Raw genomic sequence first — 27725 nt, 5'->3', positions numbered from 1 at the left:
CAGATATTTTTTTTCAGTTTGTTGCTTGCTTATTCATTTCATGATGGTTTTTAAGGAACCATACTGTTCTCCATAGTGGCTGTATCAATTTACATTCCCACCAACAGTGTATGAGGGTTCCCTTTTCTCCACACCCTTTCCAGTACTTGTTGTTTGTAGATTTTCTGATGATGCCCATTCTAACAGGAGTGAGGTGATACCTCATTGTAGTTTTGATTTGCAGTTCTCTAATAATTAGTGATGTTGAGCAGCTTTTCATGTGCTTCTTGGCCATCTGTCCATCTTCTTTGGAGAAATGTGTATTTAGGTCTTCTGCCCATTTTTGGATTGGGTTGTTTGTTTCTTTAATATTGAGCTGCATGAGCTGCTTGTAAATTTTGGAGATTAATCCTTTGTCAGTTGCTTCATTTGCAAATATTTTCTCCCATTCTGAGGATTGTCTTTTCATCTTGTTTATGGTTTCCTTTGCTGTGCAAAAGCTTTTAAGTTTCATTAAGTCCCATTTGTTTATTTTTGTTTTTATTTCCATTTCTCTAGGAGGTGGGTCAAAAAGGATCTTTCTGTGATTTATGTCATAGAGTGTTCTGCCTATGTTTTCCTCTAAGAGTTTGATAGTGTCTGGCCTTACATTTAGGTCTTTAATCCATTTTGAGTTTATTTTTGTGTATGGTGTTAGGGAGTGTTCTAATTTCATTCTTTTATATGTAGGTGTCCAGTTTTCCCAGCACCACTTATTGAAGAGGTTGTCTTTTCTCCATTGTATATTCTTGCCTCCTTTATCAAAGATAAATTGAGCATATATGCGTGGGTTTATCTCTGGGCTTTCTATACTGTTCCATTGATCTATATTTCTGTTTTTGTGCCAGTGCCATACTGTCTCGATTACTGTAGCTTTGTAGTATAGTCTGAAGTCAGGGAGCCTGATTCCTCCAGCTCCGTTTTTCTTTCTCCAGATTGCTTTGGCTATTCTGGGTCATTTCTGTTTCCATACAAATTGTGAAATTTTTTGTTCTAGTTCTGTTAAAAATGCCATTGGTAGTTTGATAGGGATTGCATTGAATCTGTAGATTACTTTGGGTAGTATAGTTATTTTCTTTTTTTTTGTGAACATTGTGGTACATGACTTTTTTTTAAATTAAATTTTATTTTTTTATACAGCAGGTCCTTATTAGTCATCAGTTATATACCCATCAGTGTATACATGTCAATCCCAATTGCCCAATTCATCACACCACCACCCCCACCACCACCCCCTGCCGCTTTCCCCCCTTGGTGTCCATAGGTTTGTTCTCTACATCTGTGTCTCAATTTATGCCCTGCAAACCGGTTCATCTGTACCATTTTTCTAGATTCCACATATATGTGTTAATATACGATATTTGTTTTTCTCTTGCTGACTTGTATGACAGTCTCTAGATCCATCCACGTCTCTACAAATGACCCAATTTTGTTCCTTTTTATGGCTGAGTAATATTCTGTTGTATATATGTACCACATCTTCTTTATCCATTCATCTGTCAGTGGGCATTTAGGTTGCTTCCATGACCTGGCTATTGTAAATAGTGCTGCAGTGAACATTGGGGTGCATGTGTCTTTTTGAATTATGGTTTTCTCTGGGTATATGCCCAGTAGTGGGATTGCTGGATCATATGGTAATTCTATTTTTAGTTTTTTAAGGAACCTCCATACTGTTCTCCATAGTGGCTGTATCAATTTACATTCCCACCAACAGTGCAAGAGGGTTCCCTTTTCTCCACACCCTTTCCAGTACTTGTTGTTTGTAGATTTTCTGATGATGCCCATTCTAACAGGAGTGAGGTGATACCTCATTGTAGTTTTGATTTGCAGTTCTCTAATAATTAGTGATGTTGAGCAGCTTTTCATGTGCTTCTTGGCCATCTGTCCATCTTCTTTGGAGAAATGTGTATTTAGGTCTTCTGCCCATTTTTGGATTGGGTTGTTTGTTTCTTTAATATTGAGCTGCTTGAGCTGTTTATATATTTTGGAGATTAATCCTTTGTCCGTTGATTCGTTTGCAAATACTTCCTCCCATTCTGAGGGTTGTCTTTTCATCTTATTTACGGTTTCCTTTGCTGTGCAAAAGCTTTGAAGTTTCATTGGGTCCCATTTGTTTATTTTTGCTTTTATTTCCATTACTCTAGGAGGTGGATCAAGACAGATCTTTCTGTGATTTATGTCAAAGAGTGTTCTTCCTATGTTTTCCTCTAAGAGTTTTATAGTGTCCGGTCTTACATTTAGGTCTCTAATCCATTTCAAATTTATTTTTGTGTATGGTGTTAGGGAGTGTTCTAATTTCATTCCTTTACATGTAGGTGTCCAGTTTTCCCAGCACCACTTATTGAAGAGACTGTCTTTTCTCCATTGTATATCCTTGCCTCCTTTGTCATAGATTAGTTGACCATAGGTGCATGGCTTTATCTCTGGGCTTTCTATCTTGTTCCATTGATCTATGTTTCTGTTTTTGTGCCAGTACCATATTGTCTTGATTTACTGTAGCTTTGTACTATAGTTTGAAGTCAGGGAGTCTGATTCCTCCAGCTCCGTTTTTTTCCCTCAAGACTGCTTTGGCTATTCGGGGTCTTTTGTGTCTCCATACACATTTTAAGAGTTTTTGTTCTACTTCCGTAAAAAATGCCATTGGTAATTTGATAGGGATTGCATTGATTCTGTATATTGCTTTGGGTAGTATAGTCATTTTCACAATATTGATTCTTCCAACCCAAGAACATGGTATGTCTCTCCATCTGTTGGTATCATCTTTAATTTCTTTCATCAGTGTCTGATAGTTTTCTGCATACAGGTCTTTTGTCTCCTTAGGTATTTTTATTCCTAGGTATTTAATTCTTTTTGTTGCAGTGGTAAATGGGAGTGTTTCCTTAATTTCTCTTTCAGATATTTCATCATTAGTGTATAGGAATGCAAGAGAGTTCTGTGCATTAATTTTGTATCCTGCAGCTTTACCAAATTCATTGGTTAACTCTAGTAGTTTTCTGGTAGCACCTTTAAGATTCTCTTAGTATAGTATCATGTCATCCGCAAACAGTGACAGTTTTACTTCTTCTTTTCCAATTTGTATTCCTTTTATTTCTTTTTCTTCTCTGATTGCCATGGCTAGGACTTCCAAAACTATGTTGAATAACAGTGGTGAGAGTGGACATCCTTGTCTTGTTCCTGATCTAGAGGAAATGCTTTCAGTTTTTCACCATTGAGAATGATGTTTGCGGTGGGTTTGTCGTATGTGGCCTTTATTATGTTGAGGTAGATTCCCTCTATGCCCACTTTCTGGAGAGTTTTTATCATAAATGGGTGTTGAATTTTGTCAAAAGCTTTTTCTGCATCTATTGAGATGATCATATGGTTTTTATTCTTCAATTTGTTAATAGGGTTTATCACATTGATTGATTTAGGTATATTGAAGAATCCTTGCATCCCTGGGATAAATCCCACTTGATCATGGTGTATGATCCTTTTAATGTGTTGTTGGATTCTGTTTGCTAGTATTTTGTTGAGGATTTTTGCATCTATATTCATGAGTGATATTGGTCTGTAATTTTCTTTTTTTTTTGTAGTGTCTTTATCTGGTTTTGGTATCAGGGTGATGGTGGCCTCGTAGAATGAGTTTGGGAGTGTTCCTTCCTCCACAGTTTGAGAAGGATGGGTGTTAGCTCTTCTCTAAATGTTTGATAGAATTCACCTGTGAAGCCATCTGGTCCTGGACTTTTGTTTGTTGGAAGATTTTTAATCACAGTTTCAATTTCATTACTTGTGATTGGTCTGTTCATATTTTCTATTTCTTCCTGGTTCAGTCTTGGAAGGTTATACCGTTCTAAGAATTGGTCCATTTCTTCCACGTTGCCCATTTTATTGGCATAGAGTTGCTTGTAGTAGTCTCTTAGGATGCTTTGTATTTCTGTGGTGTCTGTTGTAACTTCTCCGTTTTCATTTCTAATTTTATTGATTTGAGTCCTCTCCCTCTTTTTCTTGATGAGTCTGGCTAATGGTTTATCAATTTTGTTTATCTTCTCAAAGAACCAGCTTTTAGTTTTATTGATCTTTGCTATTGTTTTCTTGTTTTCTATTTCATTTACTTCTGCTCTGATCTTTATGATTTCTTTCCTTCCACTAACTTTGGGTTTTGTTTGTTCTTCTTTCTCTAGTTCCTTTAGGTGTAAGGTTAGATTTTTTATTTGAGATTTTTCTTGTTTCTTGAGGTAGGCTTGTATAGCTATAAACTTCCCTCTTAGAACTGCTTTTGCTGCATCCCATAGGTTTTGGATCATCGTGTTTTCATTGTCAGTTGTCTCTAGATATGTTTTGATTTTCTCTTTGATTTCTTCAGTGATCTCTTGGTTATTTAGTAACGTATTGTTTAGCCTCCATGTGTTTGTGTTTTTCACATTTTTTTTCCCTGTAATTCATTTCTAATCTCATAGTGTCGTGGTCAGAAAGATGCTTGATATGATTTCAATTTCTTAAATTTACTGTGGCTTGATTTGTGACCCAAGATGTGATCTATTCTGGAGAATGTTCCGTGTGCACTTGAGAAGAAAGTGTAATCTGCTGTTTTTGGATGGAATGTCCTATAAATATCAATTAAGTCCATCTTGTTTAATGTATCATTTAAAGCTTGTGTTTCCTTGTTTATTTTCATTTTGGATGATCTGTCCATTGGTGAAAGTGGGGTGTTGAAGTCCCCTACTGTGATTGCGTTACTGTCGATTTCCCCTTTTATGGCTGTTAGTATTTGCCTTATGTATTGAGGTGCTCCTATGTTGGGTGCATAAATATTTACAGTTGTTATATCTTCTTGGATTGATCCCTTGATCATTATGTAGTGTGCTTCTTTGTCTCTTGTAATAGTCTTTGTTTTAAAGTCTATTTTGTCTGATATGAGAATTGCTACTCCAGCTTTCTTTTGATTTCCATTTGCATGGAATATCTTTTTCCATTCCCTCACTTTCAGTCTGTATGTGTCCCTAGGTCTGAAGTGGGTCTCTTGTAGACAGCATATATACGGGTCTTGTTTTTGTATCCATTCAGCCAGTCTATGTCTTTTGGTTGGAGCATTTAATCCATTACATTTAAGGTAAATTATCTATATGTATGTTCCTATTACCATTTTTCTAATTGTTTGAGTTTGTTTTTGTAGGTCTTTTCCTTCTCTTGTGTTTCCTGCCTAAAGAAGTTCCTTTAGCATTTGTTGTAGCGCTGGTTTGGTTGTGCTGAATTCTCTTAGCTTTTGCTTGTCTGTAAAGGTTTTAATTTCTCCATCAAATCTGAATGAGATCCTTGCTGGATAGAGTAATCTTGGTTGTAGGTTTTTCCCTTTCATCACTTTAAATATGTACTGCCACTCCCTTCTGGCTTGCAGACTTTCTGCTGAAAGATCAGCTGTTAACCTTATGGGGATTCCCTTGTATGTTATTTGTTGTTTTTCCCTTGCTGCTTTTAATATTTTTTCTTTGTATTTAATTTTTGATAGTTTGATTAATATGTGTCTTGGCGTGTTTCTCCTTGGATTTATCCTGTATGGGACTCTCTGTGCTTCCTGGACTTGATTAATTATTTCCTTACCCATATTAGGGATGTTTTCAACTATAATCTCTTCAGATATTTTCTCAGTCCCTTTCTTTTTCTCTTCTTCTTCTGGGACCCCTATAATTCGAATGTTGGTGTGTTTAATATTGTCCCAGTGGTCTCTGAGACTGCCCTCAATTCTTTTCATTCTTTTTTCTTTATTCTGCACTGCAGTAGTTATTTCCAGTATTTTATCTTCCAGGTCACTTCTCCGTTCTTCTGCCTCAGTCATTCTGCTATTGATCCCTTCTAGAGAATTTTTAATTTCATTTTTTGTGTTGTTCGTGATTGTTCGTTTGCTCTTTAGTTCTTCTAGGTCCTTGTTAAATGTTTGTTGTATTTTCTACATTCTATTTCCAAGAGTTTGGATCATCTTTACTATCATTATTCTGAATTCTTTTTCAGGTAGAATGCCTATTTCCTCTTCATTTGTTAGGTCTCGTGAGTTTTTACCTTGCTCCTTCATCTGCTGTGTGTTTCTTTGTTTTCTCATTTTGCTTAACTTACTGTGCTTGGGGTCTCCTTTTCTCAGGCTGCAGGTTCGTAGTTCCCCTTGTTTTTGGTGTCTGCCCCCAGTGGCTAAGGTTGGTTCAGTGGGTTGTGTAGCCTTCCTGGTGGAGGCAACTAGTGCCTATATTCTGGTGGATGAGGCTGGATCTTGTCTTTCTGGTGGGCAGGTGCACGTCTGCTGGTGTGTTTTGGAGTGTCTGTGACCTTATTATGATTTTAGGCAGCCTCTCTGCTAATGGGTGGGGTTGTGTTCCTGTCTTGCTAGTTGTTTTGCATAGGGTGTCCAGCACTGTAGCTTGCTGGTCGTTGAGTGGAGCTGGGTCTTGGCGTTGAGATGGAGATCTCTGGGAGATCTTCGCCATTTGGTATTACGTGGGGCTGGGAGGTCTCTGGTGGACCAATGTCCTGAATTTGGCTCTCCCATCTCAGAGGCACAGCCCTGACGCCTGGCTGGAGCACCAAGAGCCTGTCATCCACATGGCTCAGAATAAAAGGGAGAAAGAAAGAGAGAGAGAGAAAGAGAGAAAGGGAGGGAGGGAGGGAGGAAGGGGAAGAAAAGAAAAGAAAAGAAAGAAAGAACAACCAAACCAAAAAACAAATCCACTAATGATAACAAGCACTGAAAACTATAGTAAAAAAAACAACACCCAGACAGAACCCTTGGACAAGTGGTAAAAGCAAAGCTATACAGACAAAACCACATACAGAAGCATACACATACATACTCACAAGAAGAGAAAAAGGGGAAATATATATATATATTGTTGCCCACAAAGTCCATCTCCTCAATTTGGGATGATTTCTTGTCTATTCAGGTATTCCAGAGATGCAGGGTACATCAAGTTGACTGTGGAGATTTAAACCGCTGCTCCTGAGGCTGCTGGGAGAGATTTCCCTTTCTCTTCTTTGTTCGCATAGCTCCCAGGGTTCAGCTTTAGATTTGGCCCCACCTCTGCATGTAGGTCGCCTGAGGGCATCTGTTCTTTGCTCAGACAGGACGGGGTTAAAGGAGCAGCTGATACGGGTGCTCCATGCATTCTCCCGGGGAAGCTGTCCCTGGATCACGGGACCCTGGCAGTGACGGGCTGCACAGGCTCCCGGGAGGGGAGGTGTGGATGGTGACCTGTGCCTGCACACAGGCTTCTTGGTGGCTACAGCAGCAGCCTTAGCATCTCATGCCCGTCTCTGGGGTCTGCACTGATAGCCGCGGCTTTCGCCCGTCTCGAGCTCCTTTAAGCAGTGCTCTTAATCCCCTCTCCTCATGCACCAGGAAACAGAGGCAAGAAAAAGTCTCTTGCCTCTTTTGCAGTTCCAGACCTTTTCCCAGACTCCCTCCTCGCTAGCCGTGGCACACTAGCCCCCTTCAGGCTGTGTTCACGCGGCCAACCCCAGTCCTCTCCCTGGGATCCGACTGAAGCCAGAGCCTCAGCTCCCAGCCCCCGCCCACCCCGGCGGGTGAGCAGCCAAGCCTCTTGGGCTGGTGAGTGCTGTTCGGCACCGATCCTCTGTGTGGGAACCTCTCTGCTTTGCCCTCTGCACCGCTGTTGCTGCGCTCTCCTCCATGGCTCCGAAGCTTCCCCCCTCCGCCACCCTCAGTCTCCGCACACAAAGGGGTTTCCTAGTGTGTGGAAACCTTTCCTCCTTCACAGCTCCCTCCCAGAGGTGCAGGTACTGTCCCTATTCTTTTGTCTCTGTTTTTTCTTTTTTCTTTTCTTTTGCCCTACTAAGGTACGTGGGGAGTTTCTTGCCTTTTGGGAGGTCTGAGGTCTTCTACCAGCGTTCAGTAGGTGTTCTGTAGGAGTTGTTCCACATGTAGATGTATTTCTTATGTATTTGTGGGGTGGAAGGTGATCTCCACGTCTTACTCTTCTGCCATATTGAAGCTCCTCTCAACTTTCTTTTATACTTCGTGCTTTTTGTGTCTTATTTGAGAAATCTTAGCCTAACCCAAGATTTTATCCCATATTTTTTATAGTTTTAGCTCTTCAGTCTGTGATCCACTTTGAATTAATTTTTGTATATGGTATTAGGGTGGGGTTGAGTTGGGGTTTTTTGTTTGTTTGCCTGTGCCTGTATGCTTGTCCCAGCACCATTTGTTGTAAAGATTATCCTTTTCCCATTGAACCTAGTACCTTTGTCAGAAATTGATCATGTATGTGTGGGTTTATGGCATCTATTCTTTCCAGTGATTGATTTGTCTACCTTTATGTCATTATTTTACTGTCTTAATGATTACTATAGCTTTGTAATAAGTCTTGAAATTGCCTGGTGTAAGCCCTTCAACTTTGTTCTTCTTCATAGTTGTTTTGGCTATTTCAGGTCCTTTGCATTTCAGTATAAGTTTTAGAATCAGCTTGGCACTTTCTACAAGGAAAGCTGCTGGGACTTTGATTGGAATTACATTAGCTCTATGAATCATTTTGGAGAGAGTTGACATTTTAACAGCATTGAGTTCATATCCATGGACATGACATATATCTCTCCATTTATTTAAGCCTTGAATTTCTCTCGGCAATGTTTGGTAGCTTTTGTATATTGACCTTGTAGCCTGCAGCCTTGCTACAGTCACTTATTAGGTCTAGTAACTTTTTTGTAGATTTCTTAGAATTTTCTATATAGATGGTCATGTTGTCAGCAAATAAAGACTGATGTACTTCTTCCTTTACAATCTCTATTCCTTTTATTTCTTTTTCTTTTTCTTTCCAGTACAAAGTTAAATCGAAGTAGTGAGATTAGACATCCTTAACTTGTTTCTGGTGTTGGGGTGAAATTATTCAGTCTTTGACCAATAAGTTTGATGTTAGCTATATGTTTCTTATATATATACTTTATCAGATTGAGGAAGTTTCCTTTTACTCCTGGTTTGCTGAGTTTTTATGAGAGGTTTTTGTCATATGATTTTTTGTATCTATTGAAATGATAATATGGTTTTCTTTTTTAGTGAATTCTATTGGTTGGTTTTCTAATGTTAAACCAACCTTACATTCCTGGGCTAAAACCCACTTGGTTATGATGCATTGCTTTTTTATATATTGTTAAGTTTGATTTACTAAAATTTTGTCAAGAATTTTTGTATCTCTGTTTATGAGGGTTATTGGTTTATAGTTGTTTTTTTTTTTTTTTGTCTTTTGTTTTCCGTGTAAGAGCTTGATCTTTGTCTGGCTTTGGTATCAGGTTAATGCTGGCCTCACAATGAACTAGGAAGTATTTCTTCCTCTTTGGTTTTCTGGAAGAGTTTGTGTAGAGTTGGTATTATTTCTTCCTTAATAATTGATGCCATTTACAAGTGAAGCCACCTGGGCATAGAGTTTTCTTTGTAGGAAGTTTTAAACTACAAATTCAATTTCATTGATAGATATAGGACTATTTGGGTATCTATTTCTTCTTTAATTAGCTTTAGTAGGTTGTGTCTTTCCAGGGATTTGTCCATTTTACCTAAAGCGTCAAAGATGTAAAGTTGTTCATTGTATTTATTATTCCTTCAATGACTGTGGTATCTGTAGGGATGGCCCTTCTTCCAGTCCTGTAACTGGTAATTTGTGGCTTTTTTTCCCCTGACAGTCTGACTAGAGGCTTATTGACTTTTTAAAAGTTTATTGACTTTTTAAAAACCCAGCTTTTGGTTTCATTGATTTTTCTTTTGTTTCCTAAGTTACTGGTTGATTTCTGTCTTTTTCCTTCTGCATAGTTTGCATTTAATTTAATTTTTTTCATATGGGGTACTTTTTAATTTAAGATGGAAACTTAGTTATTAATTTGAGACTTTCTTTTCTAATGTAGGCATTTAGTTCTATACTTTCTCTGTAAGTCCTGCTTTAGTTCCATTCCACAATTTTTTTTAGCTGCAAGGGAAACTGGTAAATGGAATTTTTTAGTGGGACATATTTCATTTATAGACATAATTAGGATTCTGTAAGTAAGGATTCAGAGGAGAAAAAATGTTGGGTAGGAAGCCAGCAGTGTCTACCATGGCAGCAATCTTTAAAACTCAAGCTACACATTGTGCAATATCATTATTATAAACCTACAGTTCACCTAAGCCGTTGCAGGTCACATGGGCACATCTACTTGCTTTATTTTTTTTTTCCCTTTGGTGGTAAATTAGCCTTAAGTTTCTTTAAAATTTAAAAAAGGTTTTTTGCTATATGATTGGCAGATAGGGAAAGCCAAATTGAGCCTCCTTTAGTTTTTTGTTAGCAACCTAAACTTTTTATGGTGGAAAATTTTTAAGTACAAGGAATTTATTGAGCTTCTGTGTATCCATTAACTGATTTCAGTAATTAACAACACGTGGCCAGTCTTATTTCAGTTATACCCCATCCTTTGTGCATTATTTTGCAGCAAATCTCAGAATTCATTGTTTCATTCATTAATACTTTGGCATGTATCTTTAAAAGATAAAGGTTCTTTTTATTTTTTAAAAACAGTCACAGTACCATTAACCTCAAAAAAATTAAGAGTAGTTCCTTTATATTATAAGGTATCCAGTGTTCAATTTTTGGTTGTCATAAAAAATTTTTTTTGTATAGTTTGTTTGAGTTAGGATCTAAATAAGTTCCATTCAAGCAATTCATATCTTGTGACTCAATAAGTTTAGTGAAACCTGTGACATTAGAACTTTGCCAAGGCAAAAGCTATTGAAAATTGCTTTTTATGATCACAGTGAAAACCTTCATTGAAATTAAGCTTGGGAAAATATAGTTGTTTTTTCATATTTTTTTTGCGGTGTTTTGTTTTGAATGTTAAAGATCTGACCGTTAGATTTTTTGCAAAATGATCATTACTGAGTTATTGATTTATTGATATCCTTCTGTGCGCCAAAGCAGTGCTAGTTGAAGTATACAATGGTAAGAAAGATAGACATCTTTCTCTGTGTTTAGTCGTTTTAAATACTGATGTTTTGGTTTTATATTTGAAACCTTAACTCATGTCTTGTTCTGGGCAAGGAATAAATTGTTTTCTTGACTCCTCCCCCTCCCACCAAATCTTGCGCTTGCAATCATTGTGCCAGATGGTATGACAGTTTTTATTTTTGTTTTTAAAATTCCATTCCAACTTGGCTGTGTAAGACAAAGTTGTTGCCCTCAAATAGCTTAAAATTTAATAGAAGAGATACATCCAGCAGAAAATAATAATGGCAAGCTGTTACATTTCCTGTGCCCTATTTGACTTGATTATTTTTTGGTTTAACTGTTTTCTTTTTCTTTCTACCCATGTTTTATGACTGCATCTTGCAGGAGAGTCTTATAGATGCAAGTGAAGACAGCCAGCTAGAAGCTGCCATCAGAGCCTCCTTGCAAGAGACACATTTTGATTCCACACAGACAAAACAGGATAGCCGCTCAGATGAAGAATCTGAATCTGAACTTTTTTCTGGCAGTGAGGAGTTCATATCTGTTTGTGGCTCTGATGAGGAGGAGGAGATAGAGAATCTTGCCAAGTCTAGAAAGTCTCCCCACAAAGATTTGGGGCATAGAAAAGAGGAGAACAGAAGGTCACTGACTGAGCCCCCTGCCAGAACTGAGCCTGGAACAGCCACAAACCACCAAGGATTGCCAGCGATGGATTCAGAAATATTGGAGATGTCACCTGAAAAATCAGATGGAATAGTGGAGGGCATTGATGTAAATGGTGGGTTACATTTTAGATTTCCTTTACTTAAAACTTGAATATTACTGAAGGGATTTGTTTATTTGTTTAAATTAGTCTTCTATCTTAAGCAGCTATATCTATATATATATTTTTTAACCCTTCCTTTAGGACCAAAAGCACAGCTGATGTTGCGGTATCCAGATGGAAAAAGGGAACAAATCACTCTTCCAGAGCAAGCTAAACTACTAGTAAGTATATCTAATTGGAAGCATTTACTTGAAGCAGAGAAACTAATTGGTGTAATTAGCTTGATGATTCTTTGAAAGAGGTGTTAGGTGTGACCTCTAACTGAAAACTTCACTGTGGTGAATCTTAATTCTAACTGCTTTATTTCCTTCCCAAATTATCTTGGGCAACTCACATAGTCTGTTGTAGTCAAGGCCTTTCTGTTCCATGGCTGCATGTAATAGAAACCCAACTGAAATTATTACCTGGAAAAGGGGAGTGGACTTATTTGAAGACTGTAGCTGGGCCTCCTGGGTTTCCTAGTAGCTGGAACTGCAAAATAGTTAGGAACCAAGACTATTTTCCTGTGTGTTTCTCTTGTGGGGCCTGCTGGGTTTTCCCCTTGTGATTCTCTGCTTCATACCATTCTTCTCTCTGTATTCTGGTGGCTTTTGTTTGCAAAACAGCTTGTACATAGTCCATCATACCGGTGCTTTGAGGGCCTTTTCCTCTAGAGTCTGCAGCTGATGGGCCCTCCCTCCGTGTTTTTCAACTTCTAGAAAAGAGAATGAGTCTGACTTGCTTAGATTAGCCTATGAATGGATCCTCCTTGGGTCAGGTGTTCATACCTGGCCATTTGCTGTGGCTAAAAATAATTAGAGTCTTGAAGACTGTGACTTGAATGCAAGTAGGCTCTGGCCTCTGGTGCTAATACCCAGACTGTCTCCCTAGTCTAGTAATTGGAAAGGAATGGGAGATGAGACAATGAATAGAACAAGTATAGACCACTTTTTTGAGAAGGTTGGTTGTGAAGCTAGAGTGGGGAGTGAGCAGTAATCAGAGGGGAAAAGATGATCGAAGGAGAGACTGAGCATGTTTAAGTCTGATGGGAAGTATCTGCAGAGAAGATGTTGAAGATACCCATAAAAGAGTGGTATTCTGTGGTGGCACAGTTTCTGAGATGGCAAGAAGGGATTCAGTGCACAGGTGACAAGATAGGATGAAGGACATATCTTCCCTGATAAACAGAAAGAAGGAAAACTGATAAAATGTTTAAAAATGAGGACAATAGTTTTTTGTTTTTTTTTTTAAAGGGAACTTTATTTTTATTTACTTATTTATTTTTGGCTGCTTTGGGTCTTCATTGCTGCACAGGCTTTCTCTAGTTGTGGCAAGTGGGGGCTACTCTTCATTGTGGTGTGTGGGCTTCTCATTGTGGTGGATTCTCTTGTTGCGGAACACAGGCTCTAGGCACACGGCTTCAGTTGTTGTGGCACGAGGGCTCAGTAGTTGTGGCTCGCGGCCTCTAGAGCACAGTAGTTGTGGCGCACAGGTTTAGTTGCTCCGTGGCATGTGGGATCTTCCTGGACCAGGGCTCGAACCCATGTCCCCTGCATTGGCAGGAAGATTCTTAACCACTGCACCACCAGGGAAGAAATTGGGTTTGTTTATTGGAGAGACAGTAATAACCCTGTATATTTCAGTATCACTTAATGGCTCTAAATTATTGGGTGCAGGTTTAGTATCTCCCCATCCAAAGGGTTATATTGGCCCTTCCATAAGAGTAAGCTTCAGTTATCTTAAAGAATAACTTAAACTTTTATCTGATTTAAAAATGAATGTTATATTTTTAATTCTTCAATATGCTCTTTCTTTTTGTTTCCGTCTAACAGCTTTGTCTTTCTGTTATTTTTCATAGGCTTTGGTGAAGCATGTCCAATCTAAAGGATATCCAAATGAACGTTTTGAACTTCTCACCAACTTCCCTCGAAGGAAACTCTCTCATCTGGACTATGATATTACATTACAGGAGGCAGGCCTTTGTCCTCAAGAGACTGTCTTTGTACAGGAAAGAAATTAACATCATGGCCTGACCTCTCTCAGCTTACCCCTTTTTTTCCCTTTTTCTGTGAGATACCATGTCACTGAGTATGTATTTTGGCTCATAGGACCATAGAGCCAAAGTTGGGCAAGCAAGTCACCTGCCTTCTCTTTTATTTCTTGTTCTCTTCTATAATCAGTCTCACACACCCCACCCCACCTCTCTTTTTCTCTCTTCTCCCATTTTCTTCTTTTTCCGACTTTTCTCTCTCTTTCTTACCTAATCTGGTGACCAAATGGAAGTGTTAGGATAAGACCTCCTAGTACTGGCAGCAGGAAATGTATGTTCCAATAAGTGGTCTCTTACACGGCACTTTTTGGGGATCAAATGATAATGTTACTCCTCAGACTCCTTTGGTAAAGGAATGGCTAGATTCAGAATAAGAACAGCCTCCTTTTTTTGTAAGCCCCATGTTTAGTAGGGAGAAGAAATTCTCTAACACATGTTTTGTTTTATTATTCATGTAGGAAATACCGTGTAACAGTGTCCAGGGTTTTGTTTACATGGAAAAAGCGTCCTTTATAATTATTGCTCATCATATTTAAAATTTTTTTCAAAGGATTCCCATCTTCCCAGCTAGAATTGTTTCCATGATATGTGTTATTGACGGAAAGAATGTTAAACTAGGGTGAGTAGCATGGGGTGGCTTTCAATATCCTAGCCTGAGACAGCTTTCTTTATTACTCTATAAACTATCTTGATCCTGCTAGTCCTGGAATGGACATTTCGTGAGCATATTGTGGTGACTGGGATAGGAAGGTGCTTGCTGTTTTTGCCAGTACAGCATAATAGTTCCTTTGGCCCTTCCATTGTTTGGGTCCACAAGTGATCTATAGGAAGGCAGATGTTCAATAATCATGAGTACAGTGGCTTGTAGTTGTAACCACTATGGTTATTGATTGTCCTATTACTTTAAGGCATACTTAATGTATGCCCCAGGGGAAAAAGAAAAGATGCAGCTGAGAGTTGCTAACCATGTTCCTTTGGTTAGAAATAATGATTCATTTTTTAACCTTGGTTGGAACAGTCTCTAAAAGGCTCTGGTGACTGAATGAGCCTAATTCCTCATGCTGTTTCTTGCAAAAGGTATCAAAACTGAAAACCTCTCTAAGTGGAAGACCTTTCAAATCAATTCATAAGACAACATTTAGTAAGGGAGGTGGGGAAGATTACCAGTAATCTTCAGATGTGGGTGTTTTCTGCCAACAAAAGCCACATTCAAATTGTAGTTGATGAACACTTTTTTCAGTATTATTTAGAAGAGACCATCTTGAATCTATATAATATGATTTGACTTATCAGCTTCACGTTATGCTCAATTCTTATTTTGAGCTTTAGAGTCCTCTGAAGGGGTAGTAGTAACTCTGGTGGCAAAATCAGAACTTTAACTTGTTATAAAACCATAATACAGAATGAACGTATTTTGTCCATTGGGGTTTAGATTGACTGATTCTTCTGCTTGAGGAACATAAATTGCTATTGCTCAGAGACCTTTAGGTTCCCATCGACTTTAAGATCACTCTCTTGGCAACTAAGGGATTAAAAAAAAAAAACAAAACACATGCTTCTTGTTGCTAGTACACAATTAGAGAATACGGTTTCTACTGGTTGGACTTTGAGGGACCCTCTCTAAAGAATGAGTTATGTATCTCCTCAAGGAAATCATGGAAAATTCTGTTTATTCTTCAGTGAGTCCTATTGAATTAATGTTCTTACATTTTTTTCTAAATCTGTGTAAGTGCTTATGTATAAGTATATAATTGTATAAATATTTATAAATATATTTATATAATTACAATTTCATTTATACCTTGAGTCAAAGTTCTCTCTTTAGATTGGTGACTGAGTAATACCACTTTGGTGTTTTTTTCATAGGCTCTCGAGGCTAACTAGCAGCTTCTGATTTAGTGAGGAGGCATGGTTTTCATGTTAATTCCTCAGTTGTATCTCTGAAATTGGATAATATACTTGCTATCTGAAGAAAAGAGTTATATACAAAGGTGCATTAGAGGGTAAAAAAATTGTTGGTTGTAGACAAGGTCAGAAATCTAGAAATTCAGGGAGGCACAGGGTAAGAAATAAGGTTATGCTCAGCTTTGGTGCTGTCATGGCACCTGTCTCCACTCGGCAAAGTCACAGCTGAAGTCCAAATCTGTCAAAAATATGAAGTCAAGAATTTTCCCCATAGGATTCTGTTTCATTCTTTTACCTACTAGTTTCTCTTTATAAAACATATCTAGAGAACTTGAGACAACGTGTTTGTTAATGATAGGATGTAGTTCTTTCTGATAAGCTCAGCCCTGGCATATCCATTTATGAGAAACCAAAGTGACTTTTTCAACTTCAATTACTGTGAGATGACCACATCAAAGTGATATAAGTAAGCATATCAGAGAGGTAGGGCATGAGATACTGATCCAACTTAGATAAAACTGGAGTGTTTAGAGTACAAGATTAGAGGATTTTATTTTATTTTGAGGCAGGAGTGTAATTATCCTGGCCTTGACATAGAGGCCCATGGGGGAGGCATTATGGATGGTCCACAGGAAGAGTGTGGATTGTGCTTTGTTCAAGAACTTAATCCACTTGGGTAGTATGTCTTATTTCTTCTGCAAATTCCTTAGCTCTTTGGAGGAGAGGTTTTATTGAATAGATAAAATGATTAAAAAAAGTTAGTAAGATAGGTAAAAATAGTCATTCCTTGTAGGTATTGGAAACAGCTTGAAAGAGATCTTAAAAGGTAGGGAGGAAAAGAACAAGATAGACTTTGAGAGTAAATGACAGGAGACAAATATAAAGAGGGAAAAGTAACAGGAAGTCTTTCGAATTTGATTTAGGAAGGAACCAGAGAAGAGAACAGCCAAATGAGGGAAGAACAGGGAACTAATTTTGAGTAACTAACATGTGTGAAGTACTTTATGTGCATTTTCTCCTTTAATCTCCCTAAGAACTCTACCAAATGGATATTTTCCACATTTTATAGATAAGGAAGAAAATTGAAGTTCAGAGAACTTGGCTCAGGATGTCACAGCTAGTAAGTAAGTGGCAAAATCAAAATTGGCATTCATGCTCTTTTCACTCCCATGCTGTAGTCTCCTGCAATAGGAATCAATTTGCTCAAAAGGTTATCTTCCCATTGTTTGGCTCTGTAAGTTATCATTTGATTTTTTTCCTTAAAGCTTGTGAGATTTGTGCTATGCCTATAAATTCTTATTTACACCATTATTTTGAGGGGCAGATTACTGATTGCTTTTTTAAAATGATGCAGTGATGAAAATGTAAGAGGAAAATAACTATGGCATTATTTGCCAAGAAAAAATGGAAAGGATAAAAAAGAATTTTATCAAATTTTTAACCATTTCTCAGAAAAGATACAATTATCTTTTCTATATCCCATCTGTATTAGATCATTGAAACTTCTATGTGTATATTTTAAAATCTCCTATAAAATTCTACTTCCTTGATTCTGTAAGTTAACAATTATTTGAGTCCTTAATCAAAGTTGGAAAAATCTTGAAATCCAAGATCTGGTTCCTGCCTGTTTTATCCAGTTGGAGAGACACACTACACTTGAGATAATAGGAGAATATGTAAATGCTTACCTTTCTGAGACTGAACCATAATTACAATAGAAGTTTAGAAAGAGTAAAGAATAGTGTAGGCTTTAGTTAGGAAAATAAAACTGGAAAGTGGCAAACACTGTGGCTCAGATTTTCTTTTGACTTACCTGTATTCTTTAGTTCCAGCTTTTGTAACTACTAGATTTAGGGCATGATGTTTCAACAGTAAGGCATAACTAGTACCCAAGTAGGAAAGAATTATTGATCCCAGGATTAAAGATTTTAGCTAGCAGGGATCTCACTTGGATACTTAGGAAAATACCAGAGGGAGCCACTTGCTACTGAAAAGTGAAGGAAAGATTTAATTTCTATACCCAGGTACAAATTAAATGTATAGTACAATATATTATATATGATATGCAGAAAGGGCACTATATGTAGGCAATAAGTGTACTTGGGTAACAGCTCTGCTTCTAATTAACAGAGAATTGGACTAGATCAGTAATTCTTAGTCTGTTCGAGTAAAAGGGCTTGTAATTTTAAAATTCAGCAGTGGTGGGGAGTTGTGGGGTTAAGTATAAATATCATTAATTCCATAAGTGGAGAAAATGTAAATGTGCATATGGAATTGCAGACCTTTTGCAGAAACTCTTGGAACCTACAGATTGTAGACCACTGAATTAGATTATCTCTGACTCCTTTCCACTCCAAAATTTAATGCTTTTAGTCTCTTACCTTTATTTTATATATTATCCCTAGAGTAATTAAAAGTATACTTGTTAATCAGTTCTTGCTTTTTTTTTTCTGTGTCCAGGTTTCATTTGCCCAGTAACTTGATCTACCCTACTGTGATGACTGTAATCTCCAAAAAGGAGAGTATAATAGTTACAGATCTAGTAATGATCTTTTAAACATAATTCATTACTTTTAAAACTTAATGCTGTGTTCCTAATCAGTGTTGAGTATGACTAAAATGTAATGAGAACCAAATATTTCACTGACACCAGAGTTAAATTTTATTTTGTATGTGTGCTTAAACAAAGCACTTTACTGGCTGAGCAATTGTTATGAAATTGACTTGTGTAAGCTGTAGAATTCACACTTGGTTTTGACAGAAACAAGTGTTTCAAGATCCAATTAGTTCGACTCTTTAAAATATTTCTTATCCCATAGAGTGTATCTCCATGGTGTCATTCTCTCTCTCTCTGGTCCTCTTTCATTTAGGGCCAAAGAGAGAGAGTAAATAGTATTCAGTAGTACTACTCAATAGTAAATCATGGGATGGGGGTTGATGAATAAGTAATGTCTTGTGTAAAACTAAATGAGAGTAAGAAGAACCCACCCTTCTGGTGAACATGGCAGTTTTCCAATAGGACCACTTAAAGTCAGCTGTGTACTATGAATATTCAACTTCATTGATTTGCCTTGCTTAGCATTTTAGTTACTGCCTCACCATGCAGCTTAGTACTGCACTGTACACATTTTAGAATGGTGGTAAGAATGTTCTTTAGTACTGAAAATAACCAACAGAGAACACCAAGCCTGACATTGATTTCTCCTGACATGTAGAAATTCAGTATTTCAGTGATGGCTATTTTGGTCTTTGATTCACCTGTGTATCAATCCTGCTAGAGAGACAGCTTAGAATCTAGCTTTTTTTAATAGAGATTATGATGACCTTGGTAGTTTTCCCATGAAGTGATCTCGTGGTTAAATTATTGGATGTAATGAGACCCTTAAATTAGAAAATCTTTTAATATAATTTTCTATTTTACTTTTCCATTCTCTTGATTTTTAACATCTGTTCTCAGAAAATGTCCTGATTTTCAATGAAAATTGGCTGTGTTTAAGAAATTCCATTTCTAAATTTTAATATGTAACATTTTTCATTTTTTCATAAATTAATATACAAGGAAAGAATTTGAGGCAAACATCATTTTTATAACTCATTTTCTCTCTACCTAAGAATCCTTATTCCAAATATAGAATAGCTAGCTCCATGATACCCCTCTGCCCTTTTTTGGCCTATGGAATGCAGTTGTATTGCTTAGAATCTCAGTCATTCTCATAAACGTGATAGTTTTTGGTACAGGCCTTGCTTTGACATATGATCTCAAAGTAGAGTTGAGCAATCTAATATGAACTACTTTAATAAAACATAATTTAGCATTTCTGTATTTTCAAAAGATAACCAGATTTATTTGTAGGATTAGAGATACAAATACCGATGGTAGTATTTTGCCTAAGAACAATCACGTATTAATCTATAAATATGGAAAGCTGCCTTGTTGTACTTAATTCTCTTGCAACAAACAGCAAGTTTTTGTTGTTTGCCTAATAGTATTTCCTCTACAGAGATCAAAATGCCCTAAGATTTTATATCCCTTATAAGGTCACTTAGGTTTACAAATTGGAAGAATAAGCTGGACTTAACATAAGAAAAATTTTATCTCCATTAAAAGAAGTTGTTAATCTAACTGGGCCACCATGAATCACTCATTTATTAGACATGGTAAATAAAATGGGAAACATTTCAAATAATTAGATAAAATTCGGACCTGGAATTGAATTCTCCCTTCCTTAAAATCTTTCCTATTTGCTTTTTTCATAGACTCAATATGGGCATCTTATCTGATAAGGGAGAAATTCTTGATCTGGAACCATTCCCTGCCATTGTGCTTTTTTTCTCCTCTGTCAAGGTCACTGACTTTAAGTACATGTCACCAGGATATATTTCAGTTAATGACATTGGAATGTTGATGCTCAGTTGGATATCTTTCTGTTTTCAACAAAATGGCTTTATAGTATGCTTTTCTCAAAGCTTCTGTGTTCTTAATAATGGAAAATATCAATAAATGGTGTGATTCAAAATATAAATAGGTTTTTGACACTGATAATCAGATGCTGTTAACAGTAGCTTTTTGATAATTTATTGCCCTGTAAGTTAAACCTCACGTGGAGTGACCATTGCCACCAGAAAATCCCCTTTTACATGCTAATTAGAATGAAAGGAGTATGTGACCTCCACTTTTCAGTTAATGAGTAGGAAGTTTGTAGGGGCTGTTTATCTTACCTGTTGGGGGACTTGGGCCTTGTTACTTTCCTAGGTTTGTCACTTTGGTTTGGAAAGGGTATTTAAAACTTGCTGGGAAACAGACAGTAAAGCTATGAGATAATCCTCTAGTCTTAAATGTAGAGAAATGAGTACCAGTTGATGCTAACACAATACTTAGACTTTGAGGGGCTTCCAGCCAAGCTTTGGCATGAATTTTAGACACAATTTTATTCACTCTTAAGAATCTTTCTTTCTAGAATGGTTTTCCTTTTGATTGTTAACAACTTCTAAGCATCTGGTGTCTTTTTTTTTTTTTAACCCTTTAAGAAACAAAGTAGGTATTGATTGTTCCATGGAAACACTCAGGAGTGTTTGTAGGCTTCTGTGCATGCTTTGTATGAGTTTAGTTTGAACAATGCGTTCTGAATCATTTGGGATGTCCAGTTCTGGCATGTCTTCACTGACTGTGTTTTTTAAACATTTTCCATGTCATTTTCCAAACCGCACTTCGCATCTTATTCAGAGAAGTTTAACCAAGGAATGAAATTTGGGGATAGGGATGGGGGTGGGTTGGGGGCTTGAGTGAAGTCAACTTAGGGTATTTGCTTTAGTGTTCTCAAGCAGTTTCTCACAGTGTTTAGAAATTCCCTGGGATGTTTGTGTACTCACCTTATTCTGGATAAAGTGGTGGTCTTAGTGAGATTTGCATTCTTAATGCAGGACAGGCTCTAAATTTAATCTGTAGTGTAACTTTGTTATTGAATCCAAGAAGATAATGGACAGAGACAGTGCTTCTATTGTAATGTTTCTGGCAAGTGCTCCCTAAAATGCACATATGTATAGTTCTCAGTTTTCTGGGCTTTAATCCCGTGGTGCTAGGACATATTTGTTTCTGCGGTTCTTCTCAAGAGTGGGAAGAAGGCTTTGGGACCTGTGAGAAAGGGGCAACTGGATCATCCACTAAATTTTTTTGTTCAAGACACACTATAGACCCTCCTGTATTTCTAGTAAGTGATGATAAAGGTGCTAGGGAAAGCCTTAAATTTGAAGACATATGGAGGCCGTAGAAAATCTAAACTTGTAGGAGGAGAAAAACAAGCCGTTAGATAAAGCAGAGCTGTAACTGCTGGCTAAGACTCAATGGAACTTCCACTTGCTCTAAAACCAGGGAAATCTTAGATAACTGGGTGTGATATATCTATAGATACACATAGTCTATAGGTAAATAATTTCTAAAATGAGGATCTTTCTCTCAGTTGGTGATCCTCTGGTTTTGGCTGTACCAAATTGTGAATATTCTTGCTGTGTTGTACCCAGTTGCTTTATATTGATACTGCAACTTGAATTGGGGAGGGGGGCGGTGGGACATTTGGGGTTGGGGAGGGAGGGAAGTCTTTTGAAGACATCAGCTCACTGTGCTGAGAGAGGGACCAAACTCAAGGAAACCTCTGATCTATAAATTCAACTGCTGCATTTTTTTATAAATACATGTAAATGTCCTGTTGTAATATTTGATCTTGGAAATAAAATCAAAAACTTTTCAGTATTAGTTTTCTTGCATTATTGTTTTTGTGAGGTAAGACTCTGGATACTACTTTTGTTAATACAATTCAGGTTTGCTTGCTCTCATATTCTCATGTTTAGCACACTGTAGTATTTATTGACAAAGGTTAGTTCATAGTCCGGTTGTCAAGGGTAACGTTTGTTAGCTTCTTCTCTGCTCTTAGTTAACATGTTGAACGTTCATGATAAATGCTCTATAAATGTTGGTTGAACTATTCATGAAATCACTGGGTTAGCTAGCCTTGTAAGGAAAGTAAGATTCTGTATTTGACATACTGGCAGTTCAAGCAGAGTCTAGTCTTTCAGACCAGCAGTGACTAATGAATGACTAAGGACTCAAGTGAAGGAAAAAAAGTAATTACTAAATTAATGGGAGAAAAACCAGGAGTTATGAGAGATCGTGATGAGCAAAACAGACACAGCCCCTGCCCGCAAAGAACTTTCTTTTTAGTTAGGAAGACAGACAGTAAACAAATGAAAAAATACAGATTTGATTCAAACACTATGAACAAAACTGGAAAAGGAGCCAGTAGAGAATTCTGCTTTAACTAGGATGTTGGGGAGTTAACATTTAGGCTGACACCTGAAGGATGAAAAGAAGGTGGCCCATGCTAAGAGTAGGAGGAAAAGTTCCAAGGAGAACAACAAATGCAAAGGCTGTGGAGCAGGAAAGTTTTTTATGTATCCGAGGTATTGAGAGAAGGCCAATGTGTCTTGCTTGTAGTGAGCAAAGGGAGTGACATAAAATGTGTAAAAGTCAGATCATACAACACCTTATTAGGCCCGGTAAGGAGTTCATATAGTGTTCATATAGAGTATAACAAGAAGCCATTGTTGTGTGGAGGGTGGATTGCAAACGAGCAAGAGTAAAGACTATTGCAATGATCAGGGTACAAAACAGAAATTGCCTGGATCAGCGTCATGGCAATGGAACTGGGAAGTAGTATACAGATTAGAGATGCATTTTAAGGTAGAAATTTAAAGACTTAACTGTTGGATTAGATGTGGGGCAATGAGGGAAGGAGAAATCAAGAATGACTCAAGTTTCATGCAGCGGATAGGTAATAGTATCATTCCTGAGGCAGGAAGACTGGGGGATCAAGCAGATTTGGTGGGATAGAAATCATTTTGGATGTGTTAATTGCAGCACTTCCAAGTGCAGGTGTAGTATAGCAAGTTGGACACGTGATTCTGAAGCTAGGAAGAGAGGTGAACTGGACTTAGAGATTTGAGAAATCATCAGCGCTATAGATGGAGTTCAGTGCCATGAGAAAGAATGAGGTCACTCAGAAGAAAGTTAAAGAAGAGGGCCCGCTCCCTCGCTGCGATCTATTGAAAGTCAGCCCTCGACACAAGGGTTTGTAAAGAAAAAAAAAAAAAAGAAGAGGGCCCAGAACCCAGGCCTGGAGATGACCAACATGAAGAGGCCCCGTCTAGGAGGTGAGGCCAGTGAGCAAGAAGAAACACCAGAGTGGGTTGTCAAGGGAGCCAAGAGTGAGAATGTTCAAAAAGCATCTAGTGGCCAACTATGTAATTCTGCCTAGGGGCCAAGTGTTCATTAGACACAAGAAATCATTGGAGACCAAGAACAGTTTCAATGGGATGTTGGAGATGGAAGCCTAATTTGAGTGGGTTGAAGTTTGTAATATTTTTATACTAATGCAGAAAAAAGGAAAAAATCCCAAACTTCCTCTTCAGTGGACTGGTATAAATGGCAGCTCTTTCAACATCAGTTATCTTCCTTTTTTTCTCTCTCCAATTGAGGAAAATGTGCTCTCTTGTTTGGTCAGCTGTCAAAGTTGAAGCCCACCCACGAGGAAGCTGATTAGTCTGTCAGTCTTACTTGGGAAACACTGGCCTGATTGTCGTTATCTTTTCCCTTTCCCTCTACCAGTGAATTCCATTTTCTCAACTTCCTCTATTCCTTGCTCAAATCCCACCTCCAGACCTCTCAATATCCCCCAGAATGGGACATCTGTCTATCCTGTTTTCGCAAGCCTTTCGGCCTTGGGAAGCCTTTTATGGCATTAGGCAAATTGTTTTCCCACCCAGGCCCCATTCTTAATTTGTGCCCACCCTAGACTCCCATTTACTTTCCCCTAGAAATATCACCAACCAAGTGATAACTAGTAGCTGTGTCTCTAATAGAGCCAAATTCTAATATTATTAACATATCTGTAAGAAGGTAATGTTTAGTTCTTTCATGGCAGTGACCAGGCCTCTGTGACCATAGAGGGCTTACCACAGGGGAATGAAGAATTTGACCTAAGCTGGCCTTACTTAGTAAACCTTTATTGCAAGCATATAGTTTCTAAAAGAAGGCTCTTGTTCATCAAATTAATCATTGAATTAATTGTCACAAATTTACCCTAAGGAACAAGGACTTAAAGTTGCCCTCACCAGCCCCAACTAAGTGTGGCACTTGAAGGTGTTAAAGCCAAATTCCATCATTTTCCTTTGCTGGGTTATACCTCAGATTGGAATTGCTGGGTCATAGTGTAGGTGAGTATTTAATTTGGGTAAATGATATTGCCAAACATTTAACCAAAGGGGTCCTACTAATTTACACTCCCACCAGCGATGTTCCATTTGCTTTACATTCTCATCAACATTTTTTTTTTCACACACACACACTGTATTTTATTTTTACAAGAGATAAATAGACTGACACCAAGCATTGTACATGGATGACCACAACAAAAGCAACAATGATTGCAATTACCAAACATGAAACACACTCATACTATGTCATAATATTGACATTCAGTCCAGTAATCCTCCACTGTAACAGCTCCTTTACTTTGCAGTGAAAATTGATTTGTATATTCTTTGCCTCTGAGTCCTTGTGGGATTTTTTTTTTTTTAATTCAGACAGAAAGTCACAAAAATTATACTCATCCTCATCAGTTCACTCAGTCCCATGTAATTAATTTTGTTTTTTCATCTTGATCTTTTGTTAGCACTTTTATGAGTTCATCAGTTTTTCATTAGAGTTCTGAAAATGCTTATTCATTCAGTTCAGCAGTACAGTCAGTTACCAGAAACCTGTACTTGTCAGAGTCTTTTCCATGAATTTCTTGAAGATGAAACCCTTTTATAGGAACATATTTGCAAAATGATCAGAGTACACCCAGAACTGTCTGTAAATGACAAAACACTTAAAAATGACCACAGTTAAAGATTTGATGAAAGTTCATAATAATGCAGTTGACAAGAAAATTAGTTATTTCTGAGATATACATTTTAAAGTAATAACTAGGATTATTACTTATAACATTATACCAGAACATATAAGATTTTTAGAAATTTCATGTAATGTCTGCAACATTTATATTAACATATTTCCATACATATTTCCATACAAATACAAATATAAGATTTTTAGAAATTTCATGTAATGTCTGAAACATTTATATTAACATATTTCCATACAAATAACCCAATGAAAGTTTAGTATTAGTTGTTTTGTTTGTTTGTTTTTTTATATTGCAGGTTCTTATTAGGCATCAATTTTATACACATCAGTGTATACATGTCAATCCCAATCGCCCAATTCAGCACACAACCATCCCCACCCCACCACAGTTTTCCCCCCTTGGTGTCCATATGTCCATTCTCTACATCTGTGTCTCAACTTCTGCCCTGCAAACTGGCTCATCTGTACCATTTTTCTAGGTTCCACATACATACATTAATATACGATATTTGTTTTTCTCTTTCTGACTTCACGCTGTATGACAGTCTCTAGATCCATCCACGTCTCAACAAATGACTCAATTTCGTTCCTTTTTATGGCTGAGTAATATTCCATTGTATATATGTACCACATCTTCTTTATCCATTCGTCTGTTGATGGGCATTTAGGTTGCTTCCATGACCTGGCTATTGTAAATAGTGATGCAATGAACATTCGGGTGCATGTGTCTTTCTGAATTACGGTTTTCTCTGGGTATATGCCCAGTAGTGGGATTGCTGGGTCATATGGTAATTCTATTTTTAGTTTTTTAAGGAACCTCCATATTGTTCTCCATAGTGGCTGTATCAATTTACATTCCCACCAGCAGTGCAAGAGGGTTCCCTTTTCTCCACACCCTCTCCAGCATTTGTTGTTTGTAGATTTTCTGATGATGCCCATTCTAACAGGAGTGAGGTGATACCTCATTGTAGTTTTGATTTGCATTTCTCTAATAATTAATGATGTTGAGCATCTTTCCATGTGCTTCGTGGCCGTCTGTATGTCTTCTTTGGAGAAATGTCTATTTAGGTCTTCTGCCCATTTTTGGATTGGGGTGTTTGTTTCTTTAATATTGAGCTGAATGAGCTGTTTATATATTTTGGAGATTAATCCTTTGTCCGTTGATTCGTTTGCAAATATTTTCTCCCCTTCTGAGGGTTGTCTTTTCGTCTTGTTTATGGTTTCCTTTGCTGTGCAAAAGCTTTGAAGTTTCATTAGGTCCCACTTGTTTATTTTTGTTTTTATTTCCATTACTCTAGGAGGTGGATCAAAAAAGATCTTGCTGTGATTTATGTCAAAGAATGTTCTTCCTATGTTTTCCTCTAAGAGTTTTATAGTGTCCAGTCTTATATTTAGGTCTCTAATCCATTTTGAGTTTATTTTTGTGTATGGTGTTAGGGAGTATTCTAATTTCATTCTTTTACATGTAGCTGTCCAGTTTTCCCAGCACCACTTATTGAAGAGACTGTCTTTTCTTCACTGTATATCTTTGCCTCCTTTGTCATAGATTAGTTGACCATAGGTGCGTGGGTTAATCTCTGGGCTTTCTATCTTGTTCCATTGATCTATGTTTCTGTTTTTGTGCCAGTACCATATTGTCTTGATTACTGTAGCTTTGTAGTATAGTCTGAAGTCAGGGAGTCTGATTCCTCCAGCTCCATTTTTTTCCCTCAAGACTGCTTTGGCTATTCGGGGTCTTTTGTGTCTCCATACAAATTTTAAGATGATTTGTTCTAGCTCCGTAAAAAATGCCATTGGTAATTTGATAGGGATTGCATTGAATCTGTAGATTGCTTTGGGTAGTATACTCATTTTCACAATGTTGATTCTTCCAATCCAAGAACATGGTATATCTCTCCATCTGTTGGTATCATCTTTAATTTCTTTCATCAGTGTCTTATAGTTTTCTGCATACAGGTCTTTTGTCTCCCTAGGTAGGTTTATTCCTAGGTATTATATTCTTTTTGTTGCAATAGTAAATGGGAGTGTTGCCATAATTTCTCTTTCAGATTTTTCATCATTAGTGTATAGGAATGCAAGAGATTTCTGTGCATTAATTTTTTATCCTGCAACTTTACCATATTCATTAATTAGCTCTAGCAGTTTTCTGGTGGCAGTTTTAGGATTCTCTATGTATAGTATCATGTCATCCGCAAACAGTGACAGTTTTACTTCTTCTTTTCCAATTTGTATTCCTTTTATTTCTTTTTCTTCTCTGATTGCCGTGGCTAGGACTTCCAGAAGTATGTTGAATAATAGTGGTGAGAGTGGACATCCTTGTCTCGTTCCTGATCTTAGAGGAAATGCTTTCAGTTTTTCACCATTGAGAATGATGTTTGCTGTGGGTTTGTCATATATGGCCTTTATTATGTTGAGGTAGGTTCCCTCTATGCCCACTTTCTGGAGAGTTTTTATCATAAATGGGTGTTGAATTTTGTCAAAAGCTTTTTCTGCATCTATTGAGATGATCATATGGTTTTTCTTCTTCAATTTGTTAATATGGTG

At 37.4% G+C, this 27725-nt stretch overlaps 1 protein-coding gene across 4 annotated transcripts in view; it reads left to right on the top strand.

Annotated features, from left to right (window-relative positions):
- The window catches only part of UBXN7 (UBX domain protein 7), a 70746-nt gene extending 45492 nt beyond the window's left edge, over window positions 1-25254 (top strand). For all 4 annotated transcript variants that reach the window (XM_082393299.1, XM_082393296.1, XM_082393297.1 and 1 more), the window contains 3 exons: window positions 11346-11739; window positions 11869-11948; window positions 13625-25254. In XM_082393299.1, the coding sequence (XP_082249425.1) occupies window positions 11346-11739; window positions 11869-11948; window positions 13625-13786 (636 nt within the window). In that variant the 3' untranslated portion in view covers window positions 13787-25254. The remainder of the gene's footprint in view (window positions 1-11345; window positions 11740-11868; window positions 11949-13624) is intronic.
- Window positions 25255-27725: the final 2471 nt, after the last annotated feature.

This window comes from Balaenoptera borealis, assembly GCF_965194805.1.
Source record: "Balaenoptera borealis genome assembly, chromosome: 5".
Taxonomy (NCBI): Eukaryota; Metazoa; Chordata; class Mammalia; order Artiodactyla; family Balaenopteridae; genus Balaenoptera; species Balaenoptera borealis.
This window is presented reverse-complemented; position numbering and strand designations above follow the sequence as displayed.